This window comes from Cynocephalus volans, chromosome 8, assembly GCF_027409185.1.
Source record: "Cynocephalus volans isolate mCynVol1 chromosome 8, mCynVol1.pri, whole genome shotgun sequence".
NCBI classification, from domain to species: Eukaryota; Metazoa; Chordata; class Mammalia; order Dermoptera; family Cynocephalidae; genus Cynocephalus; species Cynocephalus volans.
Genome location: NC_084467.1, coordinates 15,215,815 through 15,238,414, shown reverse-complemented (window position 1 = coordinate 15,238,414; position 22,600 = coordinate 15,215,815). Strand labels below are relative to the sequence as shown.

General features: G+C 46.1%; 1 protein-coding gene across 4 annotated transcripts in view; it reads left to right on the top strand.

The window, feature by feature from the left end:
• Nucleotides 1-22,600, top strand: part of TMCO4 (transmembrane and coiled-coil domains 4) — a 100,132-nt gene that overhangs the window by 17,760 nt on the left and 59,772 nt on the right. For all 4 annotated transcript variants that reach the window (XM_063105138.1, XM_063105139.1, XM_063105137.1 and 1 more), the window contains exons 4-5: nt 4,823-4,997; nt 5,768-5,795. In XM_063105138.1, the coding sequence (XP_062961208.1) occupies nt 4,823-4,997; nt 5,768-5,795 (203 nt within the window). The remainder of the gene's footprint in view (nt 1-4,822; nt 4,998-5,767; nt 5,796-22,600) is intronic.

Sequence of the window (22,600 nt, the reverse complement as noted above, 5' to 3'; positions counted from 1 at the left end):
TTACTGGTATAAGAGGACATGACCCATCTTTAGCCAAGAGGACCTGAGCTTTGTTCTGCTGGTAGCTTACAGAGGTTTACTTTCTTCATGGACATTGTAGGTCTCACATGATACTTGTGATAGATTTTTCCAGCCTCCAAGTCACCCAGCCTGGGAAAGCACTTGCCTCATGTTGCTCTGGTGAAAGCTCAATCTTTTGAAAGCCTAGATATGCTGTTGGTTTCAATAAACATCTTTAGAAACCACTCTGGTGGTTTGGGGACATAAAAGCAAACCTCTAAAATATTTATTTCTTATTCATGCTGTAAACATCTCTGATGCTGTTTCCTACAATTAATTCTATTAATTAAACATGGGGTAGAGCTGAGGTTGGAAAACTTCTACCAAAGGCTACATATTTTAAGTTTGCAGGCCAGGGAGTCTCTGTCACAGTTACTCAGCTTTGCTGCTGTAACCCAAAAGCTGCCGGAGAGAGTGTGTAAAGGAATGGGTGTAGCTGGGTTCCAGTAAAACTTTATTTACAAATCTGGGCTGCAAGCTGGGTTTGGCCCCTGAGCTACAAGTTCGCTAACCCCTGGTGAATGCAAGGAGCTTTGGACTAGGAGTCAGGAAGCCTGGATTCCAGATGAGGCTTTGCCACTTCCCTACTGTGAGACCCTGGATACCTGCAGCCCAGCTGCTACATCCGTGAAGTGGGGTCAGATGAAAGGGGATGTGTGATGCCCCTGCTTAGTGGGTGTCCAGTGCATTGTGAATGCTCAGTAATGTGAGCACTGGGGAGGGGCAGTCTCTGCAGGGAGTGAGCATGGCCTTTGGGGTCTGAGAGATGTAGGTTTGAACCTGGAGCTGTCACTTAACCTTCTGGATCTGGGTTTCCTTATCTCTTGAATGGGGATAAAATAGCACCTCCCTCCCTGGTGGGGTTGCGGTGAGAAGTAACCAACGGTGTGTATAAAGCATTCAGCACAGAGACTGATAGATAGTTGCTCTGCAGTTGTTATCTGTGACATTGGTGCTGTTGATTTTCATGTATTTCAACTTGACCACCGACCATATTAGTAGTAATTATCAAGCCCTGCCTATCTAAAGGCCTACTCATTAGTTGATAAATTGCTGTCCTGGCACTTTATACATAACTAGTTACTCCGTCGAACAACCCTATGAAATATGAGGGGACTTCAAAAAGCTTGTGGAAAAATTGCATTAAAGGATGAAAATAAAAAATATAAACTTTATTTCTGAACATAAGCTCCATTAAGTTGAAGATACTTTTGTAAGGGGTGATACCAGCCATTTAGTCCATCCCTAAAGAACTGAGGGTCCTGGGAATTTAACCATGTCAATGAGTCTTTTTTACATTATTAAAGGAAAAACGGGTGCCCTTTAAAGATTACTTGAGGGCCGAGCCCGTGGCGCACTCGGTAGAGTGCTGCGCTGGGAGCGCGGCGACGCTCCCGCCGCGGGTTCGGATCCTATATAGGAATGACCGGTGCACTCACTGGTTGAGTGCCGGTCACGAAAAAACGACAAAAAAAAAAAAAAAAGATTACTTGAGATTAGGAAACAAAAAGAAGTCAGAAGGAGCCAAATCAGGACTGTAAGGTGGACAGCTAATGATTTCCCATCCAAACTCTCACAAAATTCCCCTTGTTTGACAGGAGGAATGAGCAGGAACATTGTCATGGTGGTGAAGGACTCTCTGGTGAAGCTTCCCCAGGCATTTTTCTACTAAAGCTTTGGCTAACTTTCTTCAGACACTCTCATAATAAGCAGATGTTCTCATTCTTCAACCCTCCAGAAAGTCAACAAGCAAAATGCCTTGAGCATTCCAAAGAAGTGTTGCCATGATCTTTGCTCTTTTTTTGCACCTCTCGGTAGCCACAGCTTTGCTTGTGCTTTGTCTTCAGGACGGTACTGGTAAAGCCATGTATCATTTCCTGTTACAAGTCTTCGAAGAAATGCTTCAGAATCTCAATCCCACTTGTTTAAAATTTCCATTGAGAGCTCTGCTCCTGTCTGCAGGTGATCTGGGCACAACAGTTCTGGCAGCCATCAAGTGGAAAGATTGCTCAACGGTCAGAATCGTGTAAGCTGAACCAGTTGAGATGTCTGTGGGGTTGGCTGTTGTTTCTGCTGCTAATCCTCAGTCCTCTTCCATTAGGGCATGAGCAAGATTAATTTTTTTCCTCACAAACTGATGTGATGTTCTGCCACTACAGGCTTCACCTTCAACATCTTCTTGTCCCTTCTTAAAACAAGTTGTCCATTTGTAAGCTGCTGATGTCTTTGGGGCATTGTCTCCATGAACTTTTTGTAAAGCATCAAGGATTCCACCATTCTTCCACCCAAGCTCCATCATAAATTTGATGTTTATTCTTGCTTCAATTCTAACGGAATTCTTACTGCTGTGATAGGGGCTCTTTTAAAACTGATGTCTTATCCTTCTTAGTGCCTCAAACTAGATCCTGGTCAGACGTGTTGTAAGTCACTACAAGTTTATTTTGGTGCAAAAAAAATCTGCAATCCATGCATAGCTTTCTCATAATACACACTTTCCATGAACACTTTGAAGACCCCTTCGTAGGTTTCATCATTCTTGCCACTGCTTTACAGATAGAGAAACTGAGGCACAGAGAAGTGAAGTAACTTGTCCAAGGTCACACAACTAGTGGCAGAAGTAGGATTTGAGCCAGAGTCTGTGCTCTTTCCCCCTGCTCTTTTTTATGAGATGCTCCTTTGCATCCAAGACTTTCTTCATGGACAGCAGTGCCAGGCATGCTTGGTCCTGAGCCCTTTCTGCATCTAAATTTACCCCTAAGTAACATGCAATTCACTTAGTCATCCCCTGCCCCCCACATGCACCCATACACCACCAGCATAATCCCAGGAGACTGCAGTGGGGTAAATTATAATAACTGTAATAGTAGTAGCTAACATTTATTGAGGGTTTACCAGTACCAGGCACTGTTACCATGTGATTTAATTTTCCCAACTAATCTGTGAGGCACCTGCATTTTACAGCAGAGGAAAATGAAGCTAAGAGAAGTGACACAAGGACACAAAGCCAGTCAACAAGGGAGCCAGGCCTCCCCCAAGCAGCTGGACTACAGAGTCTGACTCTTAATCCTGTTCCCCACCACCTCCCTTTGTTACCTTGTACATGAAAATAGTGATGCTAGCCAACATTAGCTGAACATCTATTACATGCCAAGCCCTGCTCTGGGTGCTTTATATGTATCATCTCATTTAATCCTCAACCAACCTTGTGAAGTTAGTCTCCTAAACCCATTTTGCAGATAAGGACACTGAGGCACAGAAAGGTCAAGTTTCTTTTCCAAGGTGCTGTGCCTCTCAGATCCCCCTTCAGGAATGAAGGAACCCCTGCCCCCACTGCTACCTCCACCCCGGCTGCCAGGAGGACTGCAGGCACAGCCCTGAGCTGTCTGTCCCCTTTGGGACCTACCTCAGCTGAAGAGAGCCACCTTGGCCCAGGCTCTGCTCCCTCCCTGTAGTACCTGCGTCCAGTGACTGGCCCGACCCTCTCATCCCACTGGGGGCAACTCCAGAGGGTCACCGAATCTTCAGAACCCCCAAAGCGTGTGCTGAGGCTTCCCTTGCAGCTACATCACTGCTCAGCTGCACCCTCTGCCCAGCCCTGCTTCCTGCCTTCCCTCCCACAGGTGTTGGTCTCCAGGGGAGCCCTAATAATCTCCATTTCAGAGCAGCTTCCCAGCACCCAACCATAACAGTAGAGAGGATTTGGAGCTGAGCTCTTCACCAGTCCCATCAGCAGCCCTGGCCTTGGAGGGCTCTCCACTTGGGCTTTGGCAGCAACAGCTCTAAGGAATGGGGTGGGTGGGCTGCATGGTGCAAGGGCTGGGGGACTCCTGAGGTCGCCCCCAGCACCAGGGAGCTCTGCTTGCTTCTGGGAAGCCTGCGCCACTCCATCTGGTCACAGTCCCTACAGAGTGCAGGACACGGTGCTGGAACCCCAAGGCAGTGTGGTTTGCACCTCCTAATTGACCCCCCTGCTCTATATACCCCCGCCCACCCATCACCCACCTCCCTCTCACATCACAGAGGGTGGCTCTGCATCAGAAATCTGACATAGACACTGTCGAAGTCCCCAAATGCCCTGTGCTCCCTGTGTCTCAACTCAAGAGGTTCCTTCTTTTCTAGAGCAGCACCCCCCACCAGGGGACTCCTGCACGACCCCACTCAAATGCCTGCTGTGGACAGAGACCCCCAGTGGCAGTGCACATCCTCTTCACTTCCTCCACTTCTGCAGTGGCTGACTTTTTTCCAGAAAGCACCTCCTTGGTGATTTCCAAGAGCAGCAACTTAACTCCTCTGAGAAGCCTCTCCTGGTCACTGCCCATCACCTCTACAGGTGGATTTGGGGTTCCCTCTCTGGGCTGCATAGGGCTTGATTCCTGCCTCTGCCCTGGCGTATCACAGATCGCACGGTACCAGGATCCTTCAGTCACGTGTGTGACTCCGCCGCTGAGTCCTCATTAGAGACCGCGTCTCTTCAGCTTTGATTCTCAGTCCCCAGCATAGCCCAGGCCCAGGGCACAGGGTCAGTAACTGCCCGGTGCTTTCATCCCTGTGGCTTATCAGCCACTTTGGTAAAAGTTTTGGTGGGACAAGAAACTAAAATCCCCATCACCTACAATTAGGTTTCGACTCTGCATTTCACGGATCACAGTGGTGTGTGTGCCGGCTGTTCACACCTGTGGCCACAGCTCATCTCAACTTGCCAGTGGCCTTAGGAGGCCGAGTTCCGAGAAGCCCCAGGATCTAAGGCATATCTCTCTTTCAGCTCCTTCTGCACGGAGTTTGTGGCGGGCCTGGTGAAGTGGCTGGAGTTGTCCGAAGCCGTCTTGCCAACCATGACTGCTTTTGCCAGCGGCCTGGGGGGCGAGGGAACAGACGTGTTTGCTCAGATTTTATTGAAGGACCCCATCTTGAAGGGCGACCCATCCATGATCACGCAGGTATGCCTCACATGGGTGGCGGCTGCCAGGGACAGTAGAGCAAATCCTTTCCTTCCAAAACCACTCTGAAAATTGTTTCTAGTGGGGTGGGGTGGTTGAAAGATAAAACGTTGCATTATAATATCATATTAGGATGCTGATCATGGCTGATGTTAAATTATCATTATTGAATATTTACTATCAACTCAATGTTCATATACTGCATATTATGTGCTAGTACCCTTTACTAAAATTAACATTTTATTCTCAAAGGAACTTTATAAGGTAGGTAGTCTGATCAACCCCCATTTTAGAGATGAGAAAAACTGAGGCACAGAGAGAGTAAGTAACTTGCCCAAGGTCACACAGCTGATAAGTGGCAAGGCCAGGATTTAAACGATGGCTGTCAAACTCCAGAGCTGTGTTCTACTAAACTATGATGCCTCTTTTCAGAATCAGCAGCTTTGCTGTGTGCCCTGGGGCATGTCACTCACCTGTTCTGTGTGCAGTTCAAGCAGACAAAAGCTTATGGCACGGGCTACTGGTGGGCAAGTGTGTAGATTTAAAACAGCTCCTTCCCCTCCTTTGCAAGTATTTCACCACCTGAAGTTCTCGCATATTTATTTACTTCTTTGCTTACTTGTGCATTATTTGGCTCACCACTAGAGTATAGGGCGGAGGTTTTTTGTCTGTCTTGATCTCCCACTTGGCAGGAGTCAATAGATATTTGTCCAATAAGTTGGCTGATTGCACGTCAACGTATCACTGATTCCTGTTACCTTTTCCCACAGGATCTTCTGAGCTTCTCACTCAAGGATGGTAAGTGATTTTCTAAGCTCTGGAAATTGTGGGTGCCCATCTTTGCCCTCAGCCAGTGAAGCCAGTGATGGGTGCTGCCGCCTGTGACCAGGTGCCCCGTGGCCTTTTTGGCACGAGCAAGGAAAGGGAGCCAGTATCATCGGTGAGCTGGTGAGCTCTTCGTGCCAAGCGCTGTGCAGTGCTTCTTAGCATTTATGTCATTTGTTCCTCACAGTGGCCCTGTGTTTACCTCCTAAGTAGCTCTTGAATCTGGCCCCTTCCCCATCTCCACCCAGCACCCTGGTCTAAGCCACTGTCACCCCTCCTGGATGTCAGCAGGAGTCTCCTCGCTGGTCTTCCACCACCACCGCGGCCAGCAGTCTGCTTGCCACCCTGCCACTTGAGTGCTCTTTCCCAGTCCCTGCTGACCATGCTCTCTCCCTGCATAAAACCCACTGGCAGCTCCCACTGCCCTCAGGAGAAACACCAACCCCTCAGACGGGGTTCTCGAGGCCCTAGTGGGCTGGCCCCTGCCCCTGCCTCCAGCCTCATCCATTGATACAGCCACCCCGCTCAGTGTGGCTCTGACCATCCCAGCCCCCTTGCAGCTCCCGAGAGCACAGTGCTTTCTGCACCGTGGGTCTTTACACATGCCCTGCCCCAACTGGAGAACTCTCTCCCCCCCTTGCCTCCTTACCTGCTACTTTCCCTTCATCCCTCATTCTGTCATCACTTCCCTGGGGAAAGCTTCCTGGCCTCCTGACTGGGACCCTCCCTGGCACCGTGCCGACCACGGTTGCAGTTGTACACCCTGTGATGCTATGCAATAACTGGCTTCCCCACCAGACCACAGGCCCCAGGCGGGCAGGGTCTGTGTCTGGGGTTGTTCATTTCCAGGGCCTAACACAGCACCTGGCACATAGCACACACTCAGTAAATATCTGGTGAATAAATTAATAAGATAGATCTTATTGTCCCATTTCATGGATAAAGAAATCGGCTCAGAGAGGTTAAGCAATTTACCCAAAGTTGCACAGTAAATGGCAATGTGGAATTCCACCTGTGTTAGTGTCCTAGGGCTGCCGTAACAAGTCACTACAAACTGGGTAGCTTAAAACAACAGAAATTCATTCTCTCACGGTTCTGTGGTCCAGAAGTCTAAAATCAAGGTGTCAACAGGGTCACGCTCCCTCTGAAAGTGGTAGGGGAGAATCGTTTGTGCTCTTTCAGCTCTGATAGCTCCAAGCATGGCTGGGCTTGTGGCTGCGTCACTTCAGTCTTTGCCTTCGTCTTCCTGTGGCCTTCTCTCCCTTCTTCTCTCCTCTGTGTCTCTTTTTTTGTTTTTCTATATATTTTTTGGAAACATAGTTGATTATACGTATCTGTGAGGTACAGTGTTGACTATCAATACCTGTGTGCAATATATGATACTCGAATCAGGATAATTACTATATTTATCATTACACAGTGTAATCATTTTTTGTAGCCCTTTACCAATTTCTCACTAACCCCTCCTCCCCCTCCCCCTTTCCCACCCCCAGTGGTCTCAGTTCCATTCTCTCCTTTTGAAAGTTCAACAAAGTATGGTGATTGTTGTCTCTTTCTTTCTTTCTTTTTTTGTTCATTTACTTTTTTTAGCTCCCACTTATGAATGAGGACATGCAGTATTTTTCTGTCTGTGCCTGACTTATTTCACTTAACACAATTTTCTCTAAGTTCATCCATGTTGCTGCAAATAGCAAAATTTCATTCTTTTTTATGGCAGAGTAGTATTCCATTGTGTATATATACCAAATTTTCCTTATCCAGTCATCTATCAATGGACATTTAGGGTGGTTCCAAATCTTGGCTATTGCAAATAGAGCTGCAATAAACATGGGAGTACAACATGATGATTTCCGCTCCTTGAGGTATATACCCAACACTTGAATTGCTGGATCGTGTGGCAGTTCTATATGTAGTTGTTTGAGGAACCTCCATCCTGTTTTCCATAATGGCTTCCAGTACATGCTGTTTTGGTTATTATAGCTTTGTGGTATAATTTGAAGTCAGGTAGTGTTATGCCTCCAACTTTGCTTTTTTGCTCAGGATTGCTTTGGCTATTTGTGGTCTTTTGTTTATCCATATGAATCTTAGGATTGTTTTTTCTGTTTCTGTGAGGAATGTCATTGGTATTTTGATGGGGATTGCATTGAATCCGTAGATCGCTTTTGGTAGTGTGGACATTTTCACAATGTTTATTCTTCCAATCCAAGAGCATGGAATGTCTTTGCATCTTTTTGTGTTCATTTTAACTTCCTTCAGCAGTGATTTGTAGTTCTCTTTGTAGAGATCTTTCACCTCCTTGGATAAATTGATTCCTAGGTATTTTAATTTTTTGGTGAATATTGCAAATGAGCTTGCTTTCTTGATTTCTTTTTCTGCTAGTTCATTATTGGGATATACAAACACTACTGATTTTTGTGTGTTGATTTTGAATCTTGCAACTTTACTGAAATCATTTATCAGCTCTAAGAGTTTTTTAGTAGAGTCTTTAGGTTTTACTATATATAGGGTCATATAATCTATAAACACGGACAGTTTGACTTCATCTTTTCCATGGATGCCCTTTATTTTTTTCTCTTGCCTGATTGCTCTGGCTAATACTTCCAATACTATGTTAAATAGGAATGGTGACAGTGGGCATCTTTGTCTTGTTCCTGTTCTTAAGGAAAAGCCTTTGGCTTTTTAGCTCCTTTCCTCATTTTTTAATTGGCTTACTTGTTCAATATTTAAGCTTTCAGCTTTTCCCCGTTCAGGATGATATTGGTGGTGGGTTTGTCATATGTGGCTTTTATTGTGTTGAGATGCTTGCCTTCTATACCTAATTTTCTGATAGTCTTTATCATGAAGGATGTTGAATCTTGTCAAATGCTTTTTCTGCTTCTACTGAGACAATCATATGGTTTTTGTCCTCGATTTTGTTGATGTGGTGTATCACATTTATTGACTTATGTACAGTGAACTATCCTTGCCTTCCTGGGGTGAATCCCAATTGATCATGATGTGTAATTTTTTTGATGTGCTGCTGGATTCTGATTGCTAATATTTTGTTGAGGATTTTTGTGTCTGTGTTCATCAGAGATATTGGCCTGTAGTTTTCTGTTTTTTGTTGTATCTTTGTGAGATTTTAGTATCAGGGTAATGCTGGCCTCATAGAATGAGTTTGGGAGATGGCCTGTTTCAATTTTTTGGAATAGTTTGAAGGCAATTGGTATTAATTCCTTTTAAAGGTCTGGTAGAATTCAGCAGTAAAGCCATCTAATCCTGGGCTTTTCTTTGTTGGGATACTGTTGATTACTGCTTCAATCTCATTGCTTGTTATTGGTCTGTTCGGGTTTTCTATTTCTTCTTGGTTCAGCCTGGTAGTTTGTATGTATCCAGAAATTTATCCATTTCCTCCAAGTTTTCAAATTTGTTGGAGTACAGTTGTATATAATAGTCTCTAATGATTCTTTGTATTTCCGTGGAATTGGTTGTAATGTCTCCTTTTCCATTTCTGATTTTTGTTATTTGGGTCTTCTTTTTTTGTTGTTCACTAATGGTTTTGTCTATTTTGTTTGTCTTCTCAAAAAACTAACTTTTTGTTTCATTGATCTTTCATATCATTTTTTGGGTCTCTATTTCATTTAGTCCTGCTCTGATCTTATTATTTCCTTACATCTACCGATTTGGAGATTGGATTGTTCTTGTTTTTCTCATTCTTTGAGGTGTAGTATTAGGTAGTTTATTTGAAATCTTTCTATTCTGATGTAAGCATTTATTGCAATAAGCCTCCCTGTTAGTACTGCTTTTGTAATATTTCACAGGTTTTGATATGATGTGTCTTCATTTTCATTCATTTTGAAAATTTTTTTATTTCCTCCATAATTTCTTTTTGGACCCATAGGTCATTCAGGAGCATATTGTTTAATTTACATTTTTTTGTGTAGTTTCCAGAGTTTCACTTGTTCTTGATTTCTAGTTTTAATCTGTTGTGATCTAAAAAGGTACTTGAAATGATTTCAATTTTTTAAAATTTTTTGAGACTTGATTTGTGACCTAACATATGGTCTATCTTACTGTATTAGTCCATTTCTATTGCTTATAACAAAATACCTGGAACTGGGTAATTTGTAAAGAAACAATATTTATTGCTTACAGTTTTGGAGGCTGGGAAATCCAAAGTGCAGGGAACACATCTGGTGAGGGCCTTGTTCATGGTGACAGTGACACAGGAGTCTCACATGCAGAATCTGGTGGAGCAGAGAGAGAGACTAACCTCCTCACTCACTCTCTTTTCAAAGCCACCAGAACCACTCCCATTCCAAGAACAGATCAATCCATACTAGGGTACAGTTGTCACAATCCAATCACCTCTTCAAGGCCCCACCTTTCTATTGCCATAGTAGGATTTCTTACCCTTTTAACAGCCAGAGTGGGGATGAAGCTTCTAATACATAAAACTTGGGGGACACAATTCAATCCATATCACCTTAAGAATGTTCCACATGCTGATGAAAAGAATGTATATTCTGTAGTTGTTGCATGAAATGTTCTGTAGATATCTGCCAGGTCCAATTAGTCTAAAGCTTAGTGTAAATCCTGTGTTTCTCTGTTGATTTGTTGCCTAGATGGTCTTTCCAATGCTGAGAGAGGGGTGTTCAGGTCCCGTACTGTTATCATATTGGGGTCTGTTTCTTTCTTTAGGTCTAACAGTGTTTATATATCTGGGTGCTCTGGTGTTGGGTGCATATATATTTATGATTGTTATGTCTTCTTGCTGGATAGATCCCTTTATACAGTGGCCTCTTTGTCTCTTTTGGTGGTTTTTGGTTTAAAGTCTATTTTATCTGATATAAGAATAGCTACTCCTCATTTTTGGTTTCCATTAGCATAGTATATCTTCTTCCATCCCTTTGCTATTAGTCTGTGTGTGTCTTTACAGGTGAGGTGAGACTCTTGAAGACATCGTATAGTTGAGTCTAGCTTTTTAATCCGTCTGTGTATTTTGAGTGGGGAGTTTAATCCATTTACTTTTAGAGTTGTTATTGAAAGGTGTTGTCTTACTCCTGGCATTTTATCAATTTTGGTTGCATGTGTTAAATATCTTTTGTTCCTTTCTTCCCCTTTTATCATTTGTCTTTGATATTTTTTGGTTTTTTGAGATAGTAAGGTTTAGTTATTTTCTCTTTCTCATTTGCATTTTTGTTCTCCCAGTGGGTTTTGTTCTTTCTTGCATATTTGTGGTACTGAATATCATTTTTTGGATTCCAGATGCAGGACTCCCTTGAAGATGTCTTGTAGGGTTGGTCGTGTGATGGTGAACTCCCACAGTTTTTGTTTGGAAAAATATACTATTTCTCCCTCATTTCTAAAGGATAGCCTTGCTGAGTATAGTACTCTTGGCTGGCAGTTTTTTTCTTTTAGTATTTAGAATATATCATCCCATTTTCTTCTGGTGTATAGAGTTTCTGTTTAGAAGTCTGCTGGTAGTCTGATGGGAGCTCCCTTATAGGTCACTTAACACTTTTTCTTGCTGCTTTTAGGATTCTCTCTTTGTCTTTGAGCTTGCCAGTTTGACTATAATGTGTCTCAGAGAGGATCTTTTTGGATTGAATATGTTTGGGGATCTTTGAGTCTTCTGTATCTTAAGGTCCATGTCTCTCCCTATACCTGGGTAGTTTTCTGTTATTATTTTGGTGAATAGGTTTTCCATGCCTTTCCCTTTCTCCTCCCCTTCAGGGGTACCCATGATTTAGATGTTTGTATGCTTAAGAGAGAATGCTAACTCTCTTAGATTTTCTTTTTTTTTAATTCTTTGTTCTTTTTTTATCTGCCTGGGTTATTCAAAAAGAACATCTTTGAGATCAGAAATTCTTTCTTCTGCTTGCTCTAACCTGTTTCTTAAGTTCTTGGTTGTGTTTTCATTTTGTTGAATGAATCCTTCAGTTCCAGGAGTTCTGCTACATTCTTTCTTAAGGTATTAATCTCTTTGTAAATTTCCTCTTTCTTATCCTGGATATTTTTTCTCATTTCATTATGTTGTCTTAGTCTTCTCATATCTCAGTGAGTTTCCTTAAGATTGTTTCTTGGAATTCCTTCTCAAGGGATTCCTGCTATGTAGGGTCTGATATTTGAGAATTTCTGTATTCTTTTGGTGGTGTCCTATTCTTGGGTTTTTGTATTTCTAGTATTTCTACATTGATGTCCGGTTATCTGGTAGAGCAGCTGCTTCTTCTATTACTCTAGAGTACACTTTGAGGAGAGAGACTTCCTCTTCTTTTTCCAGCCTCCACTGGTGACTCTCTTGTGTCAATACAGTTGAGTGGTTGGTGGGCCACCTGCATGGTAGCCATGGCTACTACTGTGGCAGCAAGCCACCCTGTGGCAGCAGTAGCTGTGGTGCACCACCCATGTGGAAGAAGTGTTTGTGGTGTGCTCCTGCCTTCTCTCAGGTGGGGGGCTGCCTGTGGCTCCTGCCTAGGTCCCCAGACATGCACCTGTCTTCTGTATTCTGTTGAGCAGCGGAGGCTGCCTGCAGCCCCTCCTCTGTGTGTCTCTTACAAGGACACTTATATAGGAGGATCTCATCTTGAGATTTAACTTAATCACATTTGCAGAGACCTTTTTCAAAATAAGGTTACATTCACAGTTTCCAGGATATGGCTATATCTCTTGGAGGGCCACCATTCCACCCACTATACCACCCCAGGGTGTTTTCCATTAAACCACTATACAAGCTGCCTCATGTGCACTTTTCCACCTTCCCAGCCCCCATCCAACTTCTTCCCATCTCCTCTTCTGCCTGGGCTCCACTATTATTGCATATGTGGCTGCTTATATTTTCTAAACTGGGGAGAGGTTTGGGCACAAAGACTTCTGATGTTTATTCTGACAGCAATCAGGGGGAGGGAACACAAAATGGAAAATGAAATCCCTAACAACCTCTAAACCATGTAACAGAGAAACTTGAGCCTGGCTCCCCTTTGGATTCCTGCTAGTGGGAGGAGGAGGAAGAGCAGGAGTACAGGCAGGAAAGAGCCACTGAGGAAGGGTAGTGGGCAGCAGTGCAGTGGTGGTGGGGCCTGGGGCCAGTGAGGAGGCTTTGGTGAGCTGGACCAGGGAGGAGAGCAGGATGGATTTCAGCTGGGCAGGTGTGAGGCCCCACAGCAACCTCAATGGGGGCAGCAGAAAGAGTCGGAGTAGGGGCTGCCCCAGGGGTCATTCTGAGAAAGAGACAGCAGAATTGTTGAGTAGATTAGGGGATGGAGGAGCGAGGACTCAGAAGTGACATCTCAACTCTGGAATTCCAGTTGCCCTATGCCAGCTGCAAGGGCGTCAGGCTTCTGTCTCCAGAATCTTGACATTTATCTCCAGTGACTCTTTTATGGAAGGTGGTGAGCAGAGACCCTGAAAGAGTAGGGAGCTGGGACTTCCTCAAGCCCTCACAACAGGTCCTATGAACTGTTTTCTCATGCTTGCTTGCTAAGAAATGTCTGTTTAGTACAATTACTGTCTGCTGGAGTGGCAGAGCATGTAGGTCACACTACTTTCGGCTTCTTGTTATGAAAATAATAAATCTCCTTTACTTTTTTAAAAAAGGACTCCTACCCCCTTGCTACTCCCAGTGTGATTCCTGGACCAACAGCATCGGTGTCCCTGGGAGCTTTGTTAGAAATGCAGAATCTCAGGTCCCACCCAGCCCCGCAGAGTCCGATTCTGTGTGTTAACCAAGAGCCTGGGCAATTCCCACGCACTTACAGTCTGAAAAGTGCTGCTCTAAGGCGCACCTGCAAAGTATAATTTGGGAACTACTCTATCTAAAGAAAATATTTTAACTCCATATGTTAGAGCTGAATGGGACTTCAGGGGGTGATTTGGGTGCGCCTCTGCTTTCAGGCCAGCAGGATATTCAGTAACAGTTCTGTTTAGCAGAGGAGGCAAGTGGCAGGCCTCCAAGGGAGTGGTGGAATCAGCCTGGGGACACAGCGTTCACAGCATATTCTGTCTACACACCCTGAAGCTTACATTCTCAGGGCTGTGCAATCTCAGGAGTGCTCACATATTTCATGAAAGAGTGATTATATCACTTTTTTTAACCAAAGTAAAGGAAGAATAATAACGTCTGATCCTCTTGGGCTCTCTTGGAGAGAGAGGTCAAGTTTGCATGGTCATCTGGGGCTCGAGTTGCTGTAGAGCAGGGCAGCAGCACCTCAGCACATGGAATCTAATTTTATGATCATTGTAGCAACAAAGCCACCCTCTGCTGAGGACTTGCTATGTGCCAGGCATGGTGCTAAGGGCTTGTGCAGTTAACCCTCTCAGCTGCCAGTGAGGTGGTTAAGACTCCCATTTTGCAGACCTGACACACTTGCATGATCAGTTTTACAGGTGGAGAGATTAAGGCCCAGAGAGGGCAAGGGGTTTTCCTGGAGACACACAGTGGCAGAGGTAGACTGGGAGTCAGAAGTAGGTGTCCGGTCCCCTGGGCCAGCACTTTGTCCCATCGCCTCTTCATTAGGTAGCAGGAGAAGCTGCCCTTGCTGCTGAGTCTCCGGAACTTTCTCTGTTTCCTCACCCAGACAGTCATGTACATCCTGCTGTCACTTCCTGCCCCTCCACTTGCAAACCACAAACCATCCCGAGCACACGTGGGCACCTAGAACACCTTAACTTACCCCTGTCTGCTGTGATTGACCTTGGAACTGCCTCTTGCAGAATAACTGAGTGCGTTTAAAACAGCCTGTCTTAGGTCATTGTCTGGTGCTTCATGCCCGCCCAGGGACATTCTCGTAGGCAGCATCTAAACCAGCATTGCCTTTTACATTTCTGTTGAGAATAACCACCACTTATGAGGCACTTATTCAATGCTAGTGCCCTTCCCTGTCCCTTGTCAATCATTGTTTCAGTTTACCCTCACAGCTGTCCTTTAAGGTGGGTGTTCCCACTTAACAGATGAGCATACTGAGGCTCAAAGAGGTGACGTAACTTGCCTGAGCTGGGAAGTGGCAGAGAGTGACACTCTAAAACAAGTGCTGTTAACCAGAACCTTAGCAGACTTTACCCACGAGGATAGGGGAATATGAAGGCATCCGTACAGGAATATAATAATATCTCATGTCTAAATAATACCAGTCTCTGATAAGATCTTCAGGTTGCCTTGGGTTTGTCTGATAGCCCCACCAGGTGCCAGCAGCTAAGAACAGAACAGCTTCAGTGGCACAGCGGGACCATGGTGGGAACAGGTGCTAGGGCTCAAAACGTTCCCAGAGGTCAGAGGTATGTAGACCTAGACCACCCTCTCATCATATAGATGAGGAAACTGAGGCCCAGAGAGGGGAGTAGCTTGCTAACTGTTGTCATGTCTGACCACTTTAACCATACTAACAAATAACCAAAGACCAAGAATGCAGAGCCCTTTGGGGGTCAGCCTGCCTAGGTGTTAAAAATTCAAGCTGTACCCTTAGAACTGTGTGACACGTGTCCTGTATGTAGGAAGAGCGTAAATGTTGAGGACTCTACCAGGCAAACCCAAGCCCTGAGGCCTCTGCAAGCAACAGATTAGCAGTGACAGCCAGCTCCATGACCAGTGGACATTCTAAAGACCACACCTGAACCAGGAATGTGGTAGTCTTCATACCATATCTGTAAATTGTATCAACCAAAAAAAATAGTAGATGGATTTAGGAATCACATAAGAAACCCCAACCCGTAATATTAGTGAAATGAGTGCTTCTCTTCTCTAAATTTAAAGTTAGTATCTATAGATGGAATTGTATCTACAGCCAAATGCTTCTTATTCCTGAATTGAGAGTGATAATTTTAAAGTGTGAAACTTAATTGTATGGGTTTCCCCCCACCTGAGTAGAGTCAGTTCTTTAAAGTCTAGCTAGGGCCCTGCTATCTGTCAGGTTGCTTTATGATAGATGTTTCCACCTCCTTCTCCAATCTCTACCCCACCATTAGTGTATTTTACAGTAAATACAGTGGAATCAGAAAAAAAATCAAGCTCTACCTTGGCAAATTACTGAATGGCTCTGTGCCTCAGTTTCCTTAGTATCCAATGAGAATAACGGTAGTCTTTACCTTGTAGATAGCAGTGAGGATGACATGAGATAATTAAGGTAAAGTGCCCTGCATGGAGCTGGCATACAGGAAGCAGGCTGTGGGTGTTGCTGTGGTGATGGTGGTTAAGGACAAAATGGGAAAGCCCAGGGAATCAGGAAACCGGATTCTCATCCTGTCTCTGAGACTCTTGTTGTGTGACTTTGATCAAGTCACTTATCCTCTCTAAACTGCAATTTCAAATATAAATAAGGGTCAAGAGCCAGATCCTTCTTAAAAATAAATAATTTTTTTAAACTGCTTTGGTTCTAAGGATCATGTAAGTACAAGGTTGGAGTCATAGATGAGCCAGTTGTCCAAGTCCTTTTCCACAAGCTTCAGGAGGGCAGGGCCCTTGTCTGGCCTGTTTACCATCATATCCCAGCATCTACAACACTAACAGCCACAGCCACATGGTGCGAGGGAGGGAGGAAGGGAGGGGTGGATGGGTGGATGGATGGGTAGATGGATGGATGGGTGGATGGGTGGATGGGTGGATGGGTGGATGGGTGGGTGGGTGGATGGGTGGGCGGATGGGTGGGCGGATGGATGGATGGATGGATGGGTAGATGGATGGATGGGTGGATGGGTGGATGGGTGGATGGGTGGGTGGATGGATGGATGGGTGGATGGGTGGGTGGGCGGATGGGTGGGCGGATGGGTGGGCGGATGGATGGATGGGTGGATGGATGGGTGGATGGATGGATGGGTGGATGGGTGGATGGGTGGATGGGTGGATGGGTGGGTGGGTGGATGGGTGGGTGGGTGGATGGGTGGGCGGATGGGTGGGCGGATGGGTGGGCGGATGTGTGGATGGATGGATGGATGGATGGATGGATGGGCAGATGGATGGATGGATGGATGGATGGGTGGATGGATGGATGGGTGGGTGGGTGGGTGGATGGGTGGGTGGATGGGTGGATGGATGGGTGGATGGGTGGATGGGTGGATGGATGGGTGGATGGGCTTTCTTTAGAGAAAAAACTTAGCTACTGAGCAGGATGGTTTGTCTGACTGTCTTTCTTCTGCAGAGATTGATGGGGTGAGAGCACAGAGCAGAGGAGGGGGCTGTCTGTGCTGTTGAGTTTCTCCCTGTGTGTGAGGTGGGCTTATTAGTTATAGAATCAGCCCAGGAAATCAACACAAAAAGCTGCCTTCCTCAGAACTTCCTGGAAGGATGACCTTTACTGACAGTTTTGGGATCTTAGTCACAGGATCATGCCATATTGGCAGCTGGGTGGAATTTTTTGTGTGCGCTGATCATTTTCTTCTCCTCATCTCGTAGTGACCTGTTAAGCTCTTTGCCCACATGACTGAAAAAATAAGTCTTTTATATGATGAAGGTTAAACTGAATCTGAGCTGATAACTTTCTCAACCTTGGCAGTATTGACATTTGGGGTGGATAATTCTTTGGGTGCGCTGTCCTGCCCGTTGTAGGATGTCTAGTGACACCCTTGGCCTCTACCTATTAGATGCCAGTAGCACTTCCTGAGTTGTGGGAACCAAAAATGTCTCCAGACATTGCCGTATGTCCTCTAGGGGGCAAAACCAAAAATTTGGCCATTTCAAGTGGGGCCAGTTTATTTGCATTTAGTAATTTTTATAAGTTTCTAGTTATTCTTCTAGGCTCCCTTCATAGATTGTGAATTATTATATAGTATTTAATTCTCAGATAACTGCTGTGGTAGGTACTGTTATCCCCACTTACAGGGGAGAAAATTAAAGCTCAGGGGGTTGGGTGAGTAGCCCAGGGTTATGTTTTAAAGTAAATTTCAAAATTCCATTTAAGACAAAGTGAATCTCACTGTGAGCTCTGTACTGGTGCTTGGGAAGCTTAAACTGAATCGTGATTTTTGCTCTCTGTACTTGAGTCCAAAGGGAAGATCAATTCTGGGCCATGGAACGTGAGGAGGTGCATGCACGTGAGGCACAGCAACCTTCACCTCAAACCCGGCCCAAGTTACTGCCCTGGTCTTTATTACCGGAGTGCAAACCCTACCTCCCTGATGAATCAGAAGGCTTTGAGATGTTAGTCTTTGGTGATGGTGAAATGCAAGTATTGTTACCTGGTTGGTGGGTTCTCCGTCAGCATCCTTGGGATTCGTACAATTTACTATCAGTATCGAAACAGCCTGGTTCATCCATTTGGCAAGTAAGAACTGAACGCCTACTGTGTGTGCCTGGCCCTGTGCAAGGCACTGGGAATAATTCTAAGAGCTGATATTCATGGAGTGCCCACCGTATGTCAGGGTCTGAGCTAAGTGCTTTTTGTACGGGTTCTAATTCGTTTAAACCCCGTAACAACCCTAGGAAGTAGGTGCTAGTACTGTCCCCATTTTACAGAAGGGGAAACTGCAGCATAGAGAATGAAATAACCTGCCCAAGGTCAGGCAGCTGGAAAGTGACGGGTCAGGATTTGAACCCAGGTAGTGCGGCTCCAGAGTCTACCTGGTAACTGCTCTTCTGCTTCCCACATGGAGATAAATTGAGACCTCATCCCTGTCACTGACGTTAAGAGGGTTTGATGATACAGTGTGGTTTTTCCTTCATATAAAAAATTCACTTAGGGTTAAAATGGGGATAAGTCACAAATATTCTAGAATAAATGCTTGATTAGAAAAGGTGGTAAACCGAGGGATGGTGGCCGGTGGGGAGGAGAGGTAAGCAGTTGTGTGGGCGTGGCCTGTGAGGTGTGTCCTCAGACCCCAGGGAGAAGAGGGACGAGGAGCCCCTCTCCTGACACGGCAGCAGGCAGCTCACAGCCTCGCCCCTGCCTCCCCTGCTCAGAGAGTGGCTTCTTAGCCCTGCTTACCAGAGCAGATGGAAGAAACATGACTGTTTACCATAGGAAGAGTAGTGTCAGCTGCCATTTACTGAGTACTTACTGTGTCCCGGGCGCTGTCCAGACTCACCACGTGCATCCTTTTATTGCACCTCAGCAAAAGCTATGTTAAAAAGGCATTCTTGTTCCCATTTTACAGATGAAGAAACTGAGGCTCGGAGAACTTAAGAGACTTACCTGAAGCTTTTTACCTAGTAGGTAGTCAGATGAACATTCAAACCCAGGTCTCTGTGACAAAGGCTGAAGTTTTTGCCTCTGGGTTCCTTTTCTTTATTCCCTTCCAATGGTAAGGGGTAGATCATGATCTCTCTCCAAAGGTCAGGGCTGTCCCTGAGGCTCTCCCAGCAGGCACAAGGTCAGCTCCAGGCCCACCATCCTGGCTCCATACTCAGAGGTGGAGCCATTACAAAGAACAGAGCTAGTTCCATCCTGACAGCAAGAGGCTATAGGGAAGGCAGCCTGGGGATGCACCTGGCATTTAGTGCCAAGCTCCAGGTGCTGCCCATCCTTTTATGCCCAGGACGGTGCTGGATAATGAAGTGCAAAGTGTAGTAGCTTCTGTGTTGAGAGAGGCCAGCAGGGGAAGGAGCCCAGAGTGTGGGTTCCAGCTCTGAATCGGTTATGAACACATGGCTCCAAATCTGTTATGAAGCTCTGGACATGCCGCTTGCTCCTCCTGAACCAAGTGGACCAGTTGCGCTCCAAGGGCTCCCACAGTGTGGTTGTATGTCTGGGGTGGGCACCAGGGCTGTCCCACAGTTCTGCGTGGCTGGCACACTTCTGCCCCCTGGTGGCAGAGCCAAGATTCCTGGGGCCCCCACCCCCCGACTTTCTGAAAAACAAGTCACCCGGGTGATGTGTCACTTTTAGGTGCACCTGTGGCCCATGGCCTAGGGCTGTCCTGGGATTATATGTATACCCCATGTGCACAGAAGACAGAATTAACAGCTGGCCATTTGGGGTTCTCTTGGAGCCCCAAACTCAATCAAGAGTAGGGAATTTGCCTTTTAAAGACAACCACAGTGGAATGGGCAGAAATGTTGGTATCAGATCATCCTGGATGGTGATCCCAACTCCACCGCTCTTGACCTTGAGATAGTTATGAAACTATCTCTGCACATAAGCCATTCTGACCATCTCAGACTGGGAGGAGGTCATTGCAGGAAGAGAGCCAGCTCTGCTTCAGAATCACCAGGGGGGCTTGTTAAAACTACACGTTCCTGAGCCCCACCCCATACCTCCTGTGCGTGGGGCTGGAACCCGAATTTTCCTGAGCTCCCTTGTGACCTTTATGCTCCCTAAAGTTAAAGAACCACTGTCCCATTGTGAGTCCCAAGACTCCACGTCACCATGACACTTTGGGGCTATTTCAAGTCCATTTGACCTTGGACTTTTGAAGGTTCTTCCCTATAAGGCTGACCCTTAGATCGCTGAACTGGAGAGGTCCACAGGAGACCAGCTCCTCCAGCCTCAGTCCTTCAGGTTGGTTTTCAAAAGCACTGGCCCAGGCACTGGACAGGAATTGAGCAGGTCTCAGGAGCAGTGTGGGGGATGGTGCAGTCCCAGCACCCAGTGCTGTGCAAGGGGCTCAGGGGCATCTGTGGCTAGACTGCCCACTTCACTTCCCACCCGCTGGGCAAAACTGGGTGAGTAAGCTCTGTGCACCTCCTTTCCTCTTTGAGCTACTAACAGTACCCGCCTCCTTGCATGGTTGTGAGGATTCAGTAAACCAATACCTGAGAGGATGTGGCACTGAATCTGACCTAGAGAGAGCAGTAGATAAATGAAGCCTCCAGATTAATATGATTATTCATCGTAGGATGTTCCTGCCCAAAGGAAATAGAAAACTCATCTAGCATGATCACCCTCTCCTATTTTGGACCTCTCCCAACAGGGCTCCTTTCATTCGTGCATTCATTTCTGCAAATGGTCCATTATAGCTCATAGAAAGATTATTAAACCTCTGCCTTGTTTCAGGCCCAGGCCTAGGTGCTAGGGACACACAGTGAATTTGGAGCTTATATTCTGGAGGGGGAAACAGACAATAACGAAATAGGCAAATAAAAAAAAGTAGTTTTAAATGGTGATAAGAAGAAGAGATAATTCATGGTAAAAGAATAGAAAGCAGGGGAGTGGAGTCAGGGAGGGCTTCTCTGAAGAGGTGACATTTGAGGATGGAATTGAGTGAGAGCAGATCTAGGAGAGAATGCTCCAGGCATTGTCAAAACTCTGGCATTTGAGAGTAACTCACTGCTGTAAGAGAAGACCCCACCCAGAGGAGGAGGGAGGCCTTGACCAGTTAATCCACCCTCTTCCCCTTACCTCCTGGGGGATCTGGACTTGGAGGCTACTGGCTATGGGGAGTAAGTCTCAGGTGGAGGTAGGAAGCAGGAAGAGGTCTTTTGTGTGGCTTGGAGCAGGTGGGCACAGCAGAACCCGGGCAGGCAAGGGGAACTTCAGTCAGTTAATGAGCCAGCACATCTTAGTTGCGTACCTGTTAACTGCTAAGCATCGTCCCAGGCACTGGGAGACAGCAAGGGACCAGGAAAAGTGTCCTGCCCTTGTGGGACTGACCTGCTGGGGACAGCCAGACAATAACCCTATCCACAGATGTGACAGTGATAGGGGACAGGGTAATTGGGACAGGGTGACTGGGGGACAAGCTTCCCAGGTAGTGAGGACAGCCACCACGAAGGCCCTGAGGCAGGCATGAGCTTGTCTTCTTGGCAGGACAGGTGCTGGTGCATGAAGCAGGAAGGGGTAGAAGGTGAGCTGGGAGAGGGTGGCAGGAAGGGACCAGATAATGTAGTCTTCAGACTAGAGGGAGAAATGTGGATTTTATTCTAAGTGCATTGGGGAGCCATCAGAGAGTTTTAAGCCAGGGAGGGAACACAGTCAGACTGATGATTTCAAAGGATGCCACTGGCTGCTGTGTGGCAAATGGGGCAAGAGCAGAAGATGAGAAACCCGTGAGATGGCCGGTGGTCGAAGAGTGGTGGCAGTCACTGTGGCGGTGGCAGCGATGGCAGCAGAGATGGAGCAAAGTGGTCAGACCCGGGATCTGTTTTGGAGGTGCAGCTGTCAGCATTAGCTGGTGGATTGGATGTCAGGATGGGAGAATGAAAAGACTCAAGGACAAAGCTCAAGCTTTTGGCCCCTAGGTGGTTGGGGTGCACAATAGACAGGCCCTCCAGGGGTGAGCTGGCCACCTGGCAAGATGGCAGTAGAACTAAGACCAGAGAGCTCCAGCATCCTAGGTAGCCCGGGACTCATGCCCCTATCCCACTATTCTTTCGGAGAGGAGATTCTCTCCTAGAGCCTCCAGAAAGAACACATCTTAAACCATCTGCCTTAAATAGAAACAGAACCTCAGCTCTGAGACCAGCAGTCCAGCCACCAAGGTCCTCAAATGACCCTCACACAAGGCTGAGATACAGAGCCCCATGCCTGAGATTAGCATGGAAATGTTAATCACCTATGCACCTGGCAACCTGTATTCTAGAAGGTGAATCACTGCAGCCTTGACCGATGGAGTTTGTATTAGCGACTAATTATAATTGCCACCAATTAATCATCATGGAGCAAGGAACTCCTTTGTCCTTGGAGCTTTAATTGACCTAGTAACCCCAAAAAACAACATGCTGTTGTCTGTTCCCTGGCACGCAGACTGTTTGTCATCCAGGAGGTGGCAAAGGGCAGTTGGGCAGATGCCAGCAGACCCAGGAGACCATGGCTTGCTCTGAGGAAGGACCCTGTGTCAAGGAAGGAACTGATTTCTTTTGCAGATGCTGAAACCTCAAACTTGAAGACTTCAGGGGCTATGCCATGTTGAACAGTCCCTCACGTGGAAACCTGAGG